This window comes from Erythrolamprus reginae, chromosome 1, assembly GCF_031021105.1.
Source record: "Erythrolamprus reginae isolate rEryReg1 chromosome 1, rEryReg1.hap1, whole genome shotgun sequence".
Lineage (NCBI taxonomy): Eukaryota > Metazoa > Chordata > Lepidosauria > Squamata > Dipsadidae > Erythrolamprus > Erythrolamprus reginae.
The window spans coordinates 374,317,202-374,338,836 of NC_091950.1; the positions used below are offsets into that span (position 1 = coordinate 374,317,202).

The 21,635-nt window shown below is 39.8% G+C and overlaps 1 protein-coding gene across 1 annotated transcript; it reads left to right on the forward strand.

Moving 5' to 3' along the window:
* The first annotated feature begins 1,517 nt into the window (after positions 1-1,517).
* On the forward strand, positions 1,518-16,510 carry LOC139154217 (uncharacterized). Its single transcript, XM_070728681.1, has 8 exons — positions 1,518-1,606; positions 3,769-3,979; positions 4,208-4,391; positions 5,935-9,222; positions 10,061-10,243; positions 12,200-12,372; positions 14,471-14,588; positions 15,935-16,510. Exons 1-8 carry the CDS (start codon positions 1,567-1,569, stop codon positions 16,016-16,018), a joined length of 4,281 nt encoding a protein of 1,426 aa, XP_070584782.1. The 5' UTR covers positions 1,518-1,566; the 3' UTR covers positions 16,019-16,510.
* Positions 16,511-21,635: the final 5,125 nt, after the last annotated feature.

Here is a 21,635-nt window from a genome sequence, read left to right on the forward strand (position 1 = left end):
CTGGTAAGTAAAATTAATGTTACATATTTATGTTATATGATTAAATGAATACAGTGTTACCTCTACTTAAGAACTTAATTTGTTCCATGACCAAGTTCTTAAGTAGAAAAGTTTGTAAGTAGAAGCAATTTTTCCCCTAGGAATCAGTGCAAAAGCAAATAATGCGTGCAAACCCATTAGGAAAGAAATAAAAGCTCGGAATTTGGGTGAGAGGAGGAGGAGGAGGAAGAAGAGGAGGACAGTCTTTGGCCAGAGCGAAGGGAGTGTTTCTTTTCTCTGGGTGCTGGCAGAGGTTTATTCCCTCTCCAAGTGCCCAGAGAAAGGAAAATGCTTTGTTTGCTCTGGACTGCCAAAGCCTCCTTAAGCGCCACCGAAAGGCTCCTCTGGAAGCCCAGAAAAGCCTGAGATGGCCAGGGCTAAAGGGGGAATGGCAGGAAACTGGCCGGGTCTTCGTTCCGCTCTCAAATTTCCTGGGAAATTTTTCCGGGCTCGGGTTCTTAAGTAGAAAATGGTTCTTACGAAGAAGCAAAAAAATCTTGAACGCCCGGTTCTTATCTAGAAAAGTTCTTAAGTAGAGGCATTCTTAAGTTGAGGTATCACTGTATATTATTTTATAATGAAAATCCCAACACACAAATGAATGTATGGAATTCACATTTCTTAATAAGGGACTTGTACTTATTAAAAAAAAAATCCTGTTTGGACCAATTCTTAGAACTGGTAGTGCCAGTGGCGGGAGACTCCGCCCGCTCACTTGGGATCCTTCTGTGCATGTGCAGAAGCATCGTGTGTGTGCATGCACAAACTAGTGACAAAATATTTTATAACCCATCACTGCTTCAGACATAGAAAAAGTTCAACTCTTCGGACCCTGGTATATAGAGAGCATATGAATTTTCTACCCTTATAAGATGTCTGTGTACATGAAAGTGTGTAATTTTGATTTCTGTTGTCCCCTATTAGCTTCAAAATTATTGGTATAGAATTCAAAACCTTAGAGTTTGCCCATTGTTCAAGCACGGATGTAGAATTTGAATTATTGAACTTCAGATACAATATGGAGCACACCAGGCCATTTTTGTGTGATTCAAAGCTTATTGCTCAGCTTCCATGTTCCTTTGGGGAGGTGAATTTTAATAGTAAACACAGGATTATTTGTGCCATAATTGTCAGTGACTGATTATTTGCACTTTGGAAAGTTACCACATCTCATTTTCTAAGCAGTCCCTATTATTAATAAATAAGCTTGTTCAATTATTTATAAAAGCAGAGTTCTCATGTTGCATGTATCGGTGAAGAATGCATCCTTCGAACCTACTAGGACCCACATTAAATAACAAAGGGAATTATTATCTTGCTCTGTTGCAGCTGGTATCTATCTGAATAGTTCCTTGAAGAAGAAAACTGTTTGGATTGTCATTTTTATTTTTCATGCTGGAAAGAGAAATGCAAAGTGAATCCATGGATCAGCAGCCTGTGAGTCACACTAATTTGAAATTGTAATTGTGCTCATAAGTCAAGAAAATGTAATTTATCCATTCAGAGGAAACTGCCTGGTATTATCACATGTATCTAGTTCAGTTTTGTCAACTCTTCAAGGTGTCAGGTAGAGAATTCTTTATATCACTTGTTGCTGATCTTTAGAAAACTGATCTAGAAATATCAAAGGTTGAACCTGTACTTTCTATTTGTAAGGTCTATGTTCAGTAATTGAGCTTTGGGCTATGTCATGACTTCCATCTTGATAGTTCATAATCTGAATTTATTGCTCTCTGAGTGAAGAAGAAATCTCTCTTTGTCTTTTTTTTCTTATACTGCCATTCCTTTTCATCCTTCTTTTTCTCACACGTTTCAAGTGTTTTATTTCATTTTATTTGCAGGCTGGGCTTTTTAATTAGTAGACTATGAGACTGGATTTTTTTTAAAGCTCCAAGGAATGATATATGGGGAGAAGATGGCAAAGACAGGTAAAGTAGAGAACTGGTAGAACATGTGTGTAGCTGGAGATGATTTTTAAAAGGCCTTTTTGACTGGCGCTGTAGTAACATAAACATATTCAAATATTTATCTTTTCAAAAATCAACTCTACTGGATTCAATAAGATTCATTCCCATTGCTGCTGCATTAGTCTAAGCTGGTTGTCTCCCTAGTAAGCAGACCTACTTCCAAGATTAAAAAGTAGTATTAGAAAGGGACATGGTGGATCTACAAAAGTAGGGAAATTTCTAGATGTATTATCTGGAAGGGAACTTTGTAGAAAGCCTGATATTAGGAGGAATAAGCAGTTAGGTCTGGGAATGTAAGAGTTTGATTGATGGAAAGTCTGTTTTAATTTCTGGAAATTGCCTGCCCTCCATTTGAAGTGAGGTGGTAAATAAAGCCAGGCGGGGTTTGCACTTACCAGCCACTTCCGACATACATATGTCGGCGTGATATTTGGCTTCTGCGCTGCCCAGCAAGCGATATCTCATGCAAGCAAGATTTCACTGATTTTTGCCGATTTCTTACTTCCACGCATGTACAAAAGCAAAGAAATCGGTGAAACCTCGCATGTGAGAGCGTCCTCGCGCAAGATCTAGGTTGCTGCGCATGCACAGAAGCCAAATTTCACGTGGGTGCACAGACACGTGCGTCGGGGGTACAGAGAGGCATGCGCTGATGTCTGAGCCATACTTTCCCCAATTCCTTATGTTCTGGATATAGTTTCAGCCAGTATCTTGTTTTGGCCCAAAATAAAATCATCATCTTTTTGCAAACCTCGTCTCAAGTCTCACTCTCTTTGGCATCTCAGTGGCTTGGTAAAACGTCTGGGACATTACAAGATGATCTTAATAAATAATTGTGTGTGTGTGTGCACGCGCGCATGTGCGTGGTGTGTGTGTATGTGTGTCTGTAAGTCTTTAATTTAAAAAATGTTTATACTTTTATTGATAGTGTTCGTTAGCTAGAGCAGTGTTTCCCAACTGTGGCAACTTGAAGATATTTGGACTTCAACTCCCAGAATTCCCCAGCCAGCATTTGCTGGCTGGGGAATTCTGGGAGTTGAAGTCCAAATATCTTCAAGTTGCCATGGTTGGGAAACACTGAGCTAGAGTATAGTAAATACTTGCAGTGGTGGGATTCAGCCAGTTTGCACCACTTCGGGAGAAGCGATTGTTAACTTTCTGAGCAGTTTGGCGAACTGCTTGTTGGGAGAAATCCTTTGGGCAGAAAACTGGTTGTTAAATTATTTGAATCCCACCACCACTGGTGAATAGCACTACATGTTTAATGAACTCTTTCTGTTCATGGCATTCTTATGTGAGTGATATTGCTTATGTAGCTAAAACAGTGCTATCTGCTCACCTTATCTCTAGTGCAAAAACAATTCTTTTTTAAAAGTGTTTTGAGGTTATTTAATGAACTTTTTTACATTCCTGCTATTGCTAATTTGATTTGTTTTGAATCGCTTTTCAATAATTTTTGGACAACTTGGTTTTAACAGTCCTTGTGAAAATTTCTCTTCAGATTTCCCATAACATCCACCACTGTTGACAGAAATGCCAGTAGCATCAGACAAAGAATCTTCTAAAAATAAGAGCTGAGTAAAATTGAGATATCTGTGGACATCATGATAAAAAAAAAGTAGACTCTCTTCTATTATGGTTTTTTATAAGAGCTTGCCTCAGAAATATCCTTCAGAACTTTATAATTCGTGTATCATAATATTTAAGTATATTTACCTAATAAATACAACTCAGATAATTGTGTCTTTTATTTCCAAAACAGAAGCAGTGGAGTGCTTTTCCCTGTATGACATCAGTGCTATTGTTTATACCAAATCCACGCATAGAATTATTTTGCCCATGATTGCTGAACTTTACAATTTAATAATAGCAATTGAGCAGAGAGAAATTACCCATGAAGCTTCTGCCAATTTAGAGACAACTGCAGAAGAATTAGCAAAAGCTACGGAAGAATTTGGCTGTATTGCTAGAAGGTAATGTTTATTTTAGAATATAAGCTATTTAATTGTAAATTTCGGGCTCAAACAAACCATCAAGTAATTTATACATTATAGGAAGGAAATGTAGGTTTGCAACTCAAAAAGAAGCTGTGCAGAAGAATGCTACATATGGGATATATGCAGGATCTCAAAGACTGGGTTTGTTTATAATACCAGCTCCCGTTAACTGGGCTAAGTGCCACATCTTTTGTCCCATTCTAGGCTGGCTGAAGAATCTGGTGATGAGGTCTTTGAGAAGGAGATGGTGCCAGCAACTCAAACTCTTCTGGTATCAGGGAAAACCATCCTCCTTGCGGTCCAGAAACTTCTCATTCAACCCGATGCTTGCAATTCTGTTGAAGAATTGGCTGTTTCTGCAAAAAGGATACTTGTGGGAACCATAAAAGTACACTAAATGTATTCCTATCTATTGAAGCATAGTTTGGCATGCTTGGCATAGCAGCTAGTCAGATATGTGCAGACCATTTATGAAAGATTGTTGCTAAAGTAAAATCTTTCTTGCCTTCCATCTGGTTGTTTCTGAGGTTTTTGATACAAATGAAAAATAGAGCATTGCTCATTTTTGCTATATTGTTTATACTTCTCTGTCCCAGAATGGGTATTTAGGTTTCTGCAGAGGGCAAAATCTCAGATACATATCAGCTGCTAGAGGTTCAACTATATAAACCTTTAAGGATGGTTAGATCTATAGCAAATTAAAAATGATGATACAGTAGTTATGTCAGTACATTCCACCCCAACAAGAAAACAAATAATTGATCTGTACCTCTTACTTATGATTATCTACTATTAAAATACATGAGTAGAAAATGCTTGGCTATCAATTGATATTTGTCAGATCTAAAACATACAAAGAAAGGTTGCAGGAACTGGGCATGGATAGTCTGGCAAAGAGGAGATCCAGGAGGGACATGATAGCAGTCTATAAATACTTAAGGGGCTGCCACAGAGAGTAGGGGATCACGTTGCTTTCCAAAGCACCAGAAGGCCAGGCAAGGAGCAATGGTTGGATGCTGACCAAGGAGAGATTCAACCTGGAAATAAGGAAGAACTTTTTATTTATTTATTTATTTATTTATTTATTTATTTATTTATTTATTTATTTATTTATTTATTTATTTATTTATTTATTTATTTATTTATTTATTTATTTATTTATTTATTTATTTATTTATTTATTTATTTACTGATTTGATTTGATTTGATTTGATTTGATTTGATTTGAATGCCGCCCCTCTCCGAAGACTCAGGGCGGCTAACAACAATAAAGAAGACTTAATGAACTCAATCTGTATAGCTTGGAGGACAGAAGGAAAAGGGGGGACATGATCGAAACATTTAAATATGTTAAATAGGCCATTTCCTCTCATCCCCCTCCAGATGCCTCCTAAAGAGAAAATAGAGGTATATGGGAAGGAAATATTTTGTAATTAAATAATGGGAGAAAAGGAATGGGAAAGAAATCATAAGTAAAATGGAGTAGGCTTCCTTCAAGACTCATATGATTTTTCTAATCTTTATTTATCTAGAGCTATAGCAGAATAGGGTGGACAAAGGGGAGCCAGGAAGGTTCCTAGTGAAGCTGTACATTCATACAGCTAGATTTGCCTTTATTCCCACTGAACTATGGACTATGAAAAGCGGATGTTTTTTCCACTAGGTGGTGCTGTGATAAATGTTAGAATCAACCAATCATTTTGCCTAAAATATATTGCGTCTTTACAATGAGATATAGGATAGAAATTGACAATAAGATTGATGGCATTTTAACTTAGCTGGAGAGAAAGGCCACAGATGACACTGTTGTTAACATTGCCAAATAACTTTGCCAGATAAATTATTGAAATGATCTTGATGACTGCTGTAAAATGAGACTTCTCTTAAGAATCGCTGACATTACTATTATATTTTAAATTTTAATTTACAAGGTTCTCTGGGCACAAGAGGATTCCACCATCAGGCGGATAATCCAAGCTGCTCGTTGGCTATTTGACTGCCTGCTGATGCTGGAATCTGCTGAAGATGTATCAGCGGTGCTAAGTGCTTCTCGCCCCTTTTCAGAGGCTCTTCTGTTATTCACCAATCTGACGGAAAGACTCCTTTGGGATCTTAAAGAATCTTTGCAGCGGAAACATTTAGCTCAAACCCTGCAGACCCTTAAAAACAGTATCCCTATGTTATTCACAGCAAAAGTCAGCTACCTTCAGTATCCCCACGAGCAGCAAATGAACCTATCAAAAAATTATATTTATGACTTAGCAAAAAGTAGTGTAAAAAAATTGATATCCCTGTTGAAAAGCAACATTGGAAGAACAAAAAGACTGCACGAAAGGTATGGCCTTTCCCCCCAGCATTTGCATCAATTTCTCGGCCTTATTTCTAGTCCACAGCCAATTCATCTACATGAAGATAAATTAATCTTACCTTTAGAAGTTCTAATTGCCTATTGCATGCTGTTTGCTGATTCACCAAGAACAACTCTAAAGCAAGAACTAATTCAACTTTGTCATCATTTACTGAAATTCAGAAAAGTGATTCTTGTGGATGTAAGTACATTTAATGGCTTTCCAAAAGAAAATATAAAAGAGGAATGTTTTGCCATGAAAACCCAATTGGAACATCTTAATCAAGTAATACGTTCTGTTGTTATCTATCAGATTTTGGATAGTTTGGTTGATATTAAAGGCCCCATGAGGAGACTGATAGGAGCTGCCCTGGAGCCATGTTCTCATGTCGGAAAAGAAGGCTTCCTAAGAAAATTGAAACCTTTGATTACCACATTCTTCAGCCATTCCACGCAGATACTTAAAGCAGCCAATCTGATTCTTGTTACATGCACTGAAAGGGAAACTGCTGAAGATATTGAACAGTGCATGGACCAATTTAATAGACTTCTTGCCACAGTACCTGGTCTCCTGAGTGAACTGAGCCTTTTTCCAGGAAATGGTGATGTGCGTAAAAAATTAAACTCCTTGTCCCAAATATGGTCAAGCACAACAGAAAGTTTGATGAAGTGTTTGGACAAAATACTTGATTTGCATGAATTCCTTGATGCATCTGTTCAAGAGATGATGAGACACAGAGAGGCAAGTGAAAAAGCTTTAGATATGCAGCACCTTGAACATTTTTGGGGGCACACGTCTAGATTGTGCAGACAAGCAGCACAAATAGTTGAGTTCATTAGTAGATTTGTGGCCAAAGCCAGTGATCCCATTTTCCGGAATGGGCTCTTCGGTTTAATTAAACAACTGAAAAATGCCATAACACAGACAGAAGTTAGCATAAACTGGTGTATGGCAAGAATGACCAGTTTACCAGATAAAGAAGAATATTCAAAGAGGACGAAGGAATTGATAGAGTTTGCTTGTAATGTCCGAAAGGGGCTGGATGAATGTAATCAGCCAGATATTCTTAGTCCACTTCGGGATAACGTCCATCATTTCAATATTTCCATAGATTTTCCAAATGCCCTGGCTTCACAGGATCCTATGGAATTTAGGACACAAAGTTTCATAAAACAAAATAGCTCAAATAATGCAGAATTGATGGTCGGTTCCTTGGACAAATTTAAACCACCCTATTGTCCTTCTCCGGAATTTCCCAGAAGAAATATTATATACCAGAAAGATGCAGTCAGAAGAGTTGATTTACACCCACTGATTAGAGAGCTGACAATAGCAACAAGTACACACGATGCCATACGCCTGAATAGTATTTGTGCCGATATGCTGGAGCTAGCTAACTGTTTTATTGATGCAGCTAAAGAAGCCTTGCGGATTGTTGAGTCACCTATGTATGATAAATTATTGCATTATAAAGAAATTGTGGAGTTAATCCCTCATTTTATTGGATTAGTTAGAGAAGTAGAGGCAAACCCGGTTCTAAATTCAGAGCAACTTCCACAAACAGCTATTTTGCTTTCTGAGAAGATTGATGAGACAAAGCACAGTCTGACTTTTGTTGCAAGTTCTTGGTACAGGCTGGCAAGGCAGTTAATTGGCTTTATGCCTCCATGTAGTTCTCATGATGAAATCCAAAGTTTCGATGAGATCATGGAGATTTTAGAGACGCTGGTTCAGTTAATTAGCAAAGTGGTCCATTCAGATGACAGAAAATTGCTCCCCGAGTGTTCCAGCCTTCAGGAAACTTTCCTGCGAGTTCAAACTAAGTTCACTTGTGTACAAACCAGAACAAAATACCTTCTTGAAAAAGCGCAGGGTATTAGTAAACCTCATCCTGATTTCGCCAAACAGGATAGATTTGATGCAAGTTGCATTCTGTGGTCTGTTACCATCCAAGCATTGTTAAATATTGTGGATCAGTTTGTAGGAAGAGATGTATTGGCCTTAAAAGAGTTACAAACTAAAATGAAATACCATCTTTGCTTGCAGAGCACGCTGACAAAAGTATCTGAAAATTCTGTTAGAATACAGGAAGCGGCTAAGTTGTCAGTTCTGTTACGTGCTAGACAAGGTATTGGGAATGAGATTCCATCTCAAACAGAACAGCTCAAAATATTGACAGAATCTCTGCTTCAAGTTGCACATGCTCTGGCGGTCTCTCCAGTAGCTGCTCCCAGTTTATTGGTTCAGTTTGAGGTTCTCCAAAGAAAACTTGCCCTAACAGCCAAAGCCATCTTGCTTCAATTGGATGGACTCAATGGAGAATACTTGAGCAGCATCCAAATCGTTGTCAGATTAAGCCAGTTTATATCACATGGCACTGGAAGTAGCGGTAACCTCATCCAAAAAGAGACCTTTGGAAGAAAGGCAGCCTTCCTCAAAGCCAATATCCGAATGGCGGACAAAGTCATCCGGGATGCACTGGAGGAGCCACCCAATTGTCTAAAGCTGAAAGAGAATTTACTCGCCACAACAGGGAACCTCCTGCTCCTTACTGATGAAATTATGGGGCTAGCTGGACAATTCCACAGCCAACTAGACCATCATCATCATCTGGTAGACAGTCTTCTTTATGAGTGGTCTGCTAAAGCTGGTTATCTTGTGAGACAGCTTCAGGCCACGAAAGGCATCAGTGAAACAGTTCTGCAAGTTGTTAGAAAGTGCTTACAAAATGACGAGGAACATATTTATTCCATCCAGCCTTCCTGGTCGAAGAAGGAAGATTGCACACAGCATCAGAACAGCCCAACCCTAGGACAGAAAGCCAACAAGGCTGGAGAAGGAATTTTGTCTGCCAGTAACAAAATTACCATGGTAATATTGACCTCCCCCTAATACACAAAATATTTAAGTATATTTTAAATTATAGCCATAGAAAAAGTGTGACCTTTTGTATGAGGACACAGTTATAGAACAGCAGGTTTTACATGGTCAGGTCAAAATACCTTTTTCACTATTTTGAATCATTGTCCAATAGTGGATATTGATGTTTTTATATTTGGAAAGTTGAGAGACACAGGCATAGCAATGACCCTGATATCGTTAGAGTCGGCTGGAGCAGAATTTTCTGCCCTTTAAAAAGTTCACCACTTTAGCTCACCAGTCCCTTGGGGCTCTCCAGCCTGCTAACCCAACCAAGTGTTGAGGGATCTTCAGAAACGTGGAAAAGATAAGACCAAGCTCTCTTCGGAGGGAAAAGATTCCACAGTGCAGGTGTCACTCTAGAGAAGGCCAGTCACTCTATCATCTAGGGCAGGGGCCTCCAACCTTGGCAATTTTAAGACTTGTGGATTTCAACTCCCAGAGTTCCTCAGCCAGAAAAGTTGCTAAGGTTGGAGATCACTGATCTAGGGGCTACATTTTAGATGACACAACCCATTAGATGTCCCCTTTGCTGGATTTGGTGGAATGGGCAGATTAAATAGAGAGATACAGTAGTCCCTCAAATCCATGTCATGAAGGGCTTTAAACCTCACAATTCTGATAACATTAGTGGTTATCAGGCAGCATGGCCAAATGGCAGACTTGCCACCATAATTTCTGGAGGTTGGTGGTTTGTGGAGGTAGGATACATCATAGCATAAACCTTCTTTTAAAAATATGAACATCCTGGAGCTTGAGAGATAAGTAAACTGTTTTGTTATCTCTGCAGTATCGGGAAGATCTTCTAAATGATTTCCAGCCTAGTCACTCTGAATGCAGTTTGGGATCCAGTCCAACTTCTTCCCTGGGAGACTCGGAGAACCATGGCTGTCTTATTTCACAAATAATTGAGGAAATGAGAATACAAGTGTCAGACATGGCCCAGTTTCTAAAAAGGAAAGGGCCAATCATGGTATTTCCTCTTTAACAGTTTTGCATGAAAGAGTATTGGGGGTAATGATTTTATTTTTGTTACAGAACAAACATATTCCTTAAATTCTGCTAGAGTAGCTCCTTTTGCATTCCTCGTTCATATATAAATGGAGATCAGCAGGGAATTAATTCCAAAGCAGTAGGTTAAAGCAGAAATTGAAACAAAATACTCCTGGGAAAAAGTCATGGCAGACCACCTCCATATTACTGTATTACAAGAACAGCATGGGTGTAGTCAGCAGGAGTCAAGCTGAACCTGAAGATGGCTTTACTTTTTTGTAAATGGAGCAAAATATTTGTGAGAGAATAGATGCTAGCCTGCTGGAACTGAACTCCAAAGACCTAGAGTTGAAGCATTCGATGACGGCTAGACTTTCAGATTCATGTCTACTCTCAGCCGCGAAACACATTGGATGGCATGGCTCTGAATCTAGGTTAAACTTTTTTATTTCTTTTTTCAAAAGATGCATTAAAAACTTCATTCTCTCTTATTCCTGTTTTTCTGTTCAAATAAGGTATTCTCTGCAAAATGAGATTGAGTTCAATATTTACTTACACTTCATTTTTCTTGTGGGCTGTTTCTTTTCCCATGATCACTAAATATGATGTACCAGCACCATCCTGTGGTCTGCCAAAAGCAGACTTGGCAATTGACTTGTGGACTTCAATCTCCAAGAATTCAACTCCAAGAATTCAACTCCAAGAATTCTTGGAGTTAAAGTCCACAAGTCTTAAAGCTGCCAAGTTTGGGGACCCCTAGTCAAAAGCATAGTGTGTTCTGCTTTTCCAACTGAGCTTTTTCATCCCAGAGTTTCTTAAACTTTTGGATCACTGAGCTCCTTCCCACTTTTAAAAATTACAAAGAGTGTTTGTTTTTGTGGATTATATAATTGATATTTACTATATTAAAATTCATGCATTTGTAAAAAACTTAACCTTCTGAATCATGTAAACATAACTATATTAAACTCATTAGATATTGACATAAACAACATATTTTTCATGAAAAAGCATACATTTTTAACAAATAAAACTCATGACTTATATTTTTATTTTATTTTAAAAATATTTTAAATATTTGCAAATATCTTCACAATCTGGCAAAAAAAAAAAGATTTTGTGGACCTCTGAGATATTCTAAGAAACACTATGAATCTGATCTAGCTTGTAGCTGTTATTTTTAATAGGTTTTGGGTTTATCATTTATCTTGAATTTGATTCATTTATTTCCCAATTGGTGGGGGAGAGGTGAGACCACTAGTCATCTTGCCTCAGCTTTATGCTCATCGTGTTTTCTGTCAAACTCAAGATTCAGTTCTACTTTGTGATTCTGTTTTTCAAACTTCATAGTGGAACACTGAGCCTGAATAGGAACTACATACCAGTAATTCCATCCTTTCCATTTTATCTGTTAACATTTTGATGTCTTCATTAAGTAATTGACATATTAAGACTTTTATTTTGAAGATATATGAATAAACCTTTTATTGTTAGCATTCATTACCATCTCAGGTCATTCTAATATTGCCTCTACAATGGCTACTATGTCTTGATTTTTTTGTACAACACGAAATGCTCCCTTTTTCTATTCCCCCCACAAGAAGAACCATATATAGTGGACTTTTCAGGCTTAGTTTTTGTATAGTAGTAGCTATGTGATTTCATCTGTTGCCTTTCATATCAAGAGCAGTTCAACCTATTCCTGTTGGTCTCCTAGCTTTCTAGATGCAGGAAATTACTGGGGTTTTTTTAATGTCCGAGAAATGCAGTATCTTGGCTACATGATCAGAGAGATACTGTTGGAGTTACATCAGCTGCATAAACTAGCTTCAGGCCATAGACCTGAGTTGTTCATATGAATAATAGAAATGTATTAATGGAGAGTTAGATAATATTCATTTCACTCCTGGTTTTTTCATAATTGCTTTTTGCTTAGACCAAAGAGGAAGTCATTGCCATTGCTTTTCAAGTTATTGCTGGAGGGGAAGCACTGGTGAAATTTGCTGGCAAAATTACAAAGGATTGCTTAGATGAAAGATGTGCAGCTGAACTGTTGTGTGCTTTGGAGAAAACCAAAACAATTAACTATCAACTTAGCATCATTACTCGGTAACTAGATTTATAAATAATGTTTTCTTGCAAAATAAAACATATTATATCCATATTTTTTTCTTCTACTGCCCTTTCTGTAGTATGACAATTCAAAATGATCTTCAAGCAGCTAAGAGCAACATAGGCTAATAGTTGGAGAAAATGTGAGTTGGTGGCACAGGTCTGTAATACCACTTCTCTCTGCACTATTCAATGCCTTCCACATTCTTGTATACATATACATACAAGAATGTGCAAGGCATTGAATAGTGCCGAGAGAAGTGGTATTGGAGACCTGTGCCACCAATTTCTATTTTTTTGTTTAATTTGTGTCAATTAAATTAAATAAGTGCTGACTTTTTAAAGACAGCCGGAAAACTTCTTTGAATTACCTTGGATCCAAACTGTTAGTTGCACTTAATTTTCATCTTTGAATGACCTTGGATCCAGACTGTTAGTTGCAAATATCTGATTTGTCTCATTAGTTTACAGATAGTTGACCGGTCCCTGAAATTACAGTTATTGCTGCACTCCAATAATTGTGATCAAATTTCAGGTGCTTGGCAGCTTTCTCAACACTTACAAGCCATACTCAACAACTATCGTCCGGTCTCCAACCTTCCCTTTATAGGGATGGTTGTTGAGAAGGTGGTGTCGCTCCAGCTCCAGCAGTCCTTGAGAAAAGCCGATTATCTAGGCCCTCAACAGTCAGAGTTCAGGCCTGGCTACAGCATGGAAACTGCTTTGGTCGCGCTGATGGATTATCTCTGGCGGGCCCGGGACAGGGGCTTGTCCTCTGTCCTGGTGCTTCTTGACCTCTCAGCGGCTTTCGATACCATCAACCATGAGTTGGGAGTGGAAGGCACTGTTCTTCAGTGGTTCTCCTCCTACCTCTTCGGTCGGTCAGTCGGTGTTAGTAGGGAGTCAGAGGTCGACCTCTAGATTTCTCCCTTGTGGGGTGCCTCAGGGGTCAGTCCTCCCCCCTATTTAATATCTACATGAAACTGCTGGGTGAGATCATCCAAGGGCATGGGGTGAGGTATCATCAGTACGCTGATGATACCCAGTTGTACATCTCCACCCCATGTCCATTCAGCAAAGCAGTGGAAGTGATGTGCTGATGCCTGGAGGCTGTTGGGGTCTGGATGGGTGTCAACAGTCTCAAACTCAACCCTGACAAGACGGAGTGGCTGTGGGTCCTGCCTCCTAAGGACAATTCCATCTGTCCGTCCATCACCCTGGGGGGGATTACTAACCCCCTTGGAGAGGGTCCGCAACTTGGGCGTCCTTCTCGATCCACAGCTTACATTAGAGCACCATCTTTCGGCTGTGGTGAGGAGGGCGTTTGCCCAGGTTCATCTGGTGCACCATTTGCGGCCCTATTTGGACAAGGAGTCACTGCTCAGTCACTCATGCTCTCATCACCTCGAGGTTCGATTACTGCTACACTCTCTATATGGGGCTACCTTTGAAAAGTGTTTGGAAACTTCAGAAGGGGAGACATGATCGAAACATTTAAATATGTTAAAGGGTTTAATAAGGTTCAGGAGGGGTTTTTAATAGGAAAGTGAACACAAGTTCAAGGAGGCACAATCTGAGGTTGGGGGAAAGACCAGAAGCAATGTGAGAAAATATTATTTTACTGAAAGAGTAGTAGATAGTTGGAACAAACTTCCAACAGACCTGGTTGGTAAATCCACAGTAACTGAATTTAAACATGCCTGGGATAAACATATATCCATCCTAAGATAAAATACAGGAAATAGTATAAGGGCAGACTAAGATGGTCCATGAGGTCTTTTTCTGTTGTCAATCTTCTATGTTTCTATAATTACTTATGTTGGGATCTTCTCAGTACCCGGGAAAAGGAGGTTTGGAAAACACGGGACTGCAGAACATCTACAGAGTTTTCTATTACAGTATTTAGAAACAGTTAGCGGATTCTTCTGTTTATTATTAAAAGAATAAAGAACATTTGCCCTAACACAAACACAAAGATATGCGCTTAGAAATAGAAGTATTTAGCCGTCGAGATTCCTGTCACTGAATCCATTTTTCCTGTTACACTTTTTTGTCCTTTAGGTGTTACATTATGTTTTCTCTCATTACTTCCAAGGGTAATTGCATCAACAGGTAGCAGTAGGTCGTCTGTGGAACACCTTGTGAGCAATGCTCAAAATCTCTTCCAGGGAGTTCTTCAAATGTTTATGGCAGCAGAAGCAGCTTGTATAAAAGTGAGTAAAATACGGTGTTCTTCAGAAAGTATTATGTAGCAGATGTTAATGTGAACTTGAAAGTCCAAATGAATTTTCCATACTTGGCAGCACCCCATCTCTGATAATTGCAATTACCAGAATTTCTCTGCTAGTGGGAAATGCATTTGGAAAGTGCCATATTGGATAAAACTGCGGAGTCTGCGGAGAGGGGCGGCATACAAATCTAAATAATAAATAAATAAATAAAACTATTATAAATATCAAACCTCCAACCTGACAGGTTTTTATCTATGTCTACTCCATTTCTATTCAGAGTTAGGGTGAGCACAATACAGTAGTACCTCATGATACGAACTTAATTGGTGCAAGGAGGAGGTTCATAAGACGAAAGGTTCGTAAGACGAAACATTGTTTCCCATAGGAAACAATGTAAAGTCAATTAATCCATGCAACCAAAACCCCCCCCCGCAAAAAAACGGCTTTCGGCGACTGCTGGGAAGCCGCGCGGCTGTTTTAAAAGGTGACAGCCGGCCTGGGGGGCTTCGGGAGACAGCTGGGAAGCGGCGCGGGTGTTTTAAAAGGTCGCAGCCGGCCTGGGGGGCTTGCCAGCATCCCCCCGAACCGAACCCGGGGTTCAGCAAAATTTTGCCTCTTCTTACGAACTTTGTTCGAGTTACGAACCGGCGTTCGGGAGGCTTCTGGGAAGCCCCGCCGCCCGACTGTCACCTTTTAAAACAGCCGCGCGGCTTCCCAGCAGTCTCCGAACGCCGGTTCGTAACTGGAAAAAAGTTCGTAAGAAGAGGCAAAATTTTTCTGAACCCCGGGTTCGTATCACGAGTTGTTCGTAAGACGAGGGGTTCGTATCTTGAGGTACCACTGTATAGCAAAAGTGCCATAAATGTTCCAGTGTATGTTTGGGCTCCATTTTTAATATTGCAGCACTGGTAGTACACAGTAACCATGGGATAAGCTTGTCAAGTGAACACTGCCATAGTCCCCCAGCCTAACCCTTGCTCAGTCTTTGATGCCAGATCAAAGAAGGAAGAACGATGTATGCCACATTGTGTCTTTGGAGGAGATATAGACAATAAATTAAACAAGAAGATAATTATTCAGAAGGAATTACAAATAGGTTTGGAACTGGAGGAGGACCTTAGAGGTAGAAGAGAATGAGTAAATTTCTCTCCTTCTTACAATATTGCTGCAGCGATCAAAATCTGCCTTGTAGGCATTCTTGAATTTTGATCAATGTTCTCAATTCCAAAAAATATTTTGATGGGAAGTTTTTTATAAGTGTAAAACATTTTGCCATGAATCATTTTAATGTTAAAACTCTAAGATTTTTCTGATCTCCCCTCCTTCAGGGTTTGCAACATCCATCCCCTGATACAGAAGAATCAAACACAGCTACATTTTGCAGCCAATGGAGGAAGTCTTCGTTGGCATGAGGCCAAGGAAAGTTTGAATTCAGACAAAGAGGTGGGACTCTGCAAAACAGAACTGTGGCCCAGCTCACTTTCACCTCTGTGATCTTATAAGATTATAATTAGTATACAGTGATCCCTCGATTTTCGCGGTCTCGATTTTCGCGAAACGCTATACCATGGTTTTTCAAATAATATTAATTAAAAAATACTCCACGGTTTTTTTGCTATACCACGGTTTTTCCCACCCGATGACGTCATACGTCATCACCAAGAGTCACTTCTCTGTCTCTTTCTTTCTTTCCTGTCATTCTCTGCTTCAATCATTTTCTCATTTCTCTTTTTTTCTCCCCTTTTTTCTATCATTTCTCTCTCTCTTCCTTCCACTCTTCTCTCTTTCTTCCTCTCTCTCTCTCTCCCTTCCTTTCTCATCTTTCTTTCTCTCTCTCTTTCTCTATCTTGCTTCTTCCTCTCTCACACTCTCTTCCTCCCTCTCTCATCTCTTTCTTTCCTTCTCTCTCTTTCTCTATCTCTCCCCCTCTTGCTCTCGAGCGGCTGGGCGGGCGGGTGAACAGGCGAGCGGCCGGGCGGGCGGGTGAAAGGGCGAGCGGCCGGGCGGGCGGGTGAACGGGCGAGCAGCAAGCGAGCGGCCGGGCGGGTGAATGGGCGAGCGAGCGGCCGAGCGGCTGGGCGGGTGGGTGAACGGCGGGTGGGCGGGTGCTGGGGGGGCGGGGGCAGCCGACATTCAAAGCAATCTTTGTCGACTTCCGCACTTTCGTCGCTCCCCGGCTCCACCATCTGCGCATGCACGGCCATGGAAAAAAAGGGTGCGCATGCGCAGATGGTGTTTTTACTTCCGCACCACTATACCGCGGAAAATCGATTATCTTGGAACGTAACCCCCGCGATAATCGAGGGATCACTGTAATAGCAGAAAATAATCCAGTCCCTTTAAATATAGGTAGTCCTTACTTAGCAACTGCTTCACAACGCATCTGCCCTATGCTTTATTGAATCCTGGCTAAACGAGGAAATTGATGGCAATAGCATGTATATACCAGGGTTTCAGATACTTAGAACAGATGGGATTGTAGAATTATCAGGGGGAAAAAGGGAGGAGGCTTATGTGTACGCAATGCTCAAAAAAAATAAACTAAAGGGAACACTTAAACAACACAATATAACTCCAAATAAATCAAACTTCTGTTAAATCAAACTGTCCACTTAGGAAGCAACAGTGATTGACAATCAATTTCACATGCTATTGTGCACATTCAACTTTGTACAGAAAAAAGTATTCAATTAGACTATTTCATTCATTCAAATCTAGGATGTGTTGAGTGTTCCCTTTATTTTTGAGCAATATTGCCCACACCCTCCTTGCCTTTCGTAAGCTCCTTAAAACCCACCTCTGCCGTCAGACATGGGGGAACTGAGATATTCTTTCCCTCTAGGCCTTTACAATTTATGCATGCTATGTTTGTTTGTAGGGATGTTTGGTTTTACAATAAGGGTTTTTTAGTTGTTTTAGTATTGGATTTATATGATGTTTTTTATTAATGTTGTTAGCCGCCCCGAGTCTACGGAAAGGGGTGGCATACAAATCCAATAAATAAATAAATAAATAAATATCAACAGCTGGTCTCAGGACATAACTATAATACAAAAATTATGTGATGAAAATTTGGAGTCTTTTATTCTCGAGAGTTTACTTCATTTCTACTAATTCTGGTGTATATTCATCCACAAGCCTTTGTAAACAAGGCATTAAGAACTGTAGCTGATCAGATTATGGAGGCTGAAGCCAAATACATTGATACCTTGTCTTACGAACTTAATTGGTTCCAGGACGAGGTTCGTAAGGTGAAAAGTTCGTAACCCGAAATAATGTTTCCCATAGGAATCAATGGAAAAGCGATTAATACGTGCAAGCCCAAAATTCACCCCTTTTGCCAGCCGAAGCGCCCATTTTTGCATTGCTGGGATTCCCGAGGCTCCCCTCCATGGGAAACCCCACCTCCAGACTTCCACGTTTTTGCGATGCTGCAGGGGAATCCCAGCAGGGGAACCCCAGCATCGCAAAAATGGGCACTTTGCTGGCAACGGAAGGTCCGGAGGTGGGGTTTCCCAACGAGGGGAGCCTTCGCCTAGCAACGGAAGTCTGGTGGTGGGGCATCAGAGCGGCAGGTTCGTAAGGTGAAAATAGTTCGGAAGAACAGGCAAAAAAAAATTAAACCCCGGATTCGTATCGCAAAAAGTTCATATGAAGAGGTATCACTGTACCCTGATTCACTGGCCATTATTTTGGGAAATTTGAACAAGGGACTTAAGGAAAGAGCTACCAAAATACTTTCAGCTTCTCAATTGTCCCACTAGAGGCAAGAATACTGTAGAAAATTGCTACACAACACTAAAATATTCTTATCAGTCTTTACCATGACCAGCTGTGGGACACTGACCGTGGCATGATTCACCTTGTACCTGCTTACAAATAAGACTTAAATCTACAAAACCAACAATTAAATCAATAAAGACTTGGACTGAAAAGCTACAGGTTTTGACTGCACTGATTGGAATATTTTTGAAGATACCTCTTCAGACCTGGATGAACTCAGATACTGTAACATCATATGTCAGATTCTGTGAAGACCTATGTGTGCTGACCAGAATTTGCGAATATATAGCAACAACAAACCTTGATTCACAGCTAAACATAAGTAATTACATCATTCCAAAGAGGAAGCCTACAAAAAAAGATGATAGAATGCTGTACAATCAGGCCAGAAATGAACAAATAAGGGAGATCAGAGCAGTAAAAAGAAGCTACTCTGAAAAGCTAAAGAATCAGTTCTCAACAAATAAACCAGCAGACATGTGGAGAACTCTTAAAAATATTACTGGTTATGGCAAACCACTTTCCCAGGCTGAAGGAAATCAGCAACTGACAGATGATCTGAACGTGTTTTACTGCAGATTTGAAAGGAAACTACAGCCACCAATTTCCACAACCCCCATCTCAGACACACCAACAACAATCAAGCCTTTTATAATTGACCCCATGCCATTGGGTTCACAATCCCTAGTAATAACAGAAAAGAAGTGCAAGATCCATTTAAGAGACAAAAGCCAGGAAAAGTTCCAGGCCCAGACAAGATAACTCCTTCTTGCTTAAAAGTCTGTGCTAACCAATTGGCCTCCATCTTCACCTGAATTTTCAATAAATTGCTAGAGATGTGCTATGTTCCTTCTCGCTTCAAACGCTCTATTATCCCAGTGCTGAAGAAGCCCACCATCAAGGAATGGAACGACTAAAGACCAGTTGCTCTAAAATCTGTAGTTATTAAACCTTTGAAGTGCTGTCCCACTTGGAAACCATCACCAATCCACTGTTACACCCCCAGCAATTTGCATACCGAGCAAATAGATCAACAGATGATGCTGTTAATATGGCTCTGCACTACATCCTACAACATCTCAAATCTCCAAAGATCTACGCAAGGGTCCTCTTTAGGTCAGCATTCAATACCATCATTCCAAACACTCTTCTAACTAAGCTGAACTAGCTAGCGGTACCTGAACACACTTATAAATAGATCATAAGCTTCCTAACGAACAGGAAGCAGCAGGTGAAGCTAAGCAGAATCACATCAGATACCTGCACAATTAGCACAGCCCCCCTCCCCCCGGTTGTGTGCTCTCTCCACTTCTCTCTCCATACCAATGGCTGCATCTCTAACGATCCATCTGTTAAACTACTGAAGTTCACAGAAAACACAAGTGATCAGACTCATTCGAGACAATGATGAATCCACATACAGACGGGAGATTGAACAACTAACCTGTGATGCAACTGGAACAATTCGGAACTGAATAGTCAAAACTGTAGAAATGGTGGTAGACTTTAGGAGAAATCTGCCCATACTTCCACCTCTTACAATACTAGACAATACAGTTTCAACAGTAGAGACCTTCAAATTTCTAGGTTCAACCATATTGCAAGATCTAAAATGGACACCTACCATTAAAAACATAATCAAAAAAGCAAAACAAAGAATGTTCTTTCTGTGCCAACTCAGAAAGCTCAAACTATCCAAGGAGTTGCTGATACAGAGGAATTGAGCGCATCATGTGCATCTCTATAACTGTCTGGTTTGGTTCTGCAACTCAACAAGGCAGAGAGACTTCAGAGGATAATCAGAACTGCAGAAAAAACAATTGCTACCAACCTGCCTTCTATTGAGGAGCTGTATACTGCATGAGTATCTGTCAGCCGCCCCGTTTTCGGAGAAGGGCGGCACATCCGGGACACAAACTGTTTCTACTCCTACACTCAAAACGATGCTATAGAGCACTACACACCACAACAACTAGACACAAGAACTTTTACCGAATGCCATCGCTCTGCTAAACAAATAATTCCTTCAACACTGTCAAAGTATTCACTAAGTCTGCACTACTATTAATCTTCTCATTGTTTCCATCACCCATCTCCTCCCACAAATGACTGTATGTCTGTAACGTTGTTCCTTGTATTCTTATAATTTATATTGACTGGCTCCTAATATGATTTGATTGCTTATTTCTACCCAGATTATCATTAAGTGTTGTACCTTATGATTCTTGGTGAACTTATATTTTATGTACACTGAGAGCATATGCACTAAGACAAATTCCTTGGGTGTCCAATCACACTTGGAAAATAAAATTCAATTCAACAATCATTCAAAATTAGTCTACGGAGAGGGGCGGCATACAAATCTAATAAATAATAATAATAATAATAATAACAACAATAATAAAACGATGCTGCAAAAATGACTTTACAAGCAATGCCCACATTTATAACCTCTGCAGTGTCCTCAGTCACGATTGCCATTATAGCCACTATATGATGCCTTCTGTCCTGACCTGTTGTTTATCTCCCCCCCCCCCCTCTTTCCTTATTGGAGCAATAAGGAATACAAGAGAATAAGCTGGCATACCATTAGGAATACACCTGGCTGTTTGCCTAGCATACTCATGGCTTCAAGCCACATTCCTTTCAATGTGTATGCCCATTGTATACCCTCTTTCTCTCTTATAATCATTCTCTCCAATCAATGTAACTTCTTACTAATTATCCCATTAGTGGGACGAGCAGTCCAGAGAATGGACAAGGAAAATGGAAACACAGTCACATGATTTCCCATGCTTAACAATGGAGCTGCTGATCCCAATTTTGGTCATTAAGTGACATCTGTCAGTATGACACAACTACTGAAGGTATAAAGCTTAAGCACAATTAGAAAAAATAGCACTCAAATAGGGAGTTAGGATGAGTAAGGAAACATGTTATCTAAGACAGTTTCACCCCATTGATTACCCTCCAGATTTATTAACTGTCAAGTCCTATAATCTTTGGAGTCCTTGGTGCTCTCTGATGTTGTTATCAAGTTGGGTAATGAAACTTCTGCAAGCAAACAAGGGAACTAAGAGAGCACCAAAACTCCACAATTCAAGCCTTTAGCTACTTGTATTCTTTTCTATTGTATCCTATGATCTCTACCTCGCATGATTCGGACAAAGTTGTTAAAAGAGATTTATACTCGAAGAAATGAGCCTCTAGAAGATGTAACAGGTTTTCTGCTTTCCATAACCCATA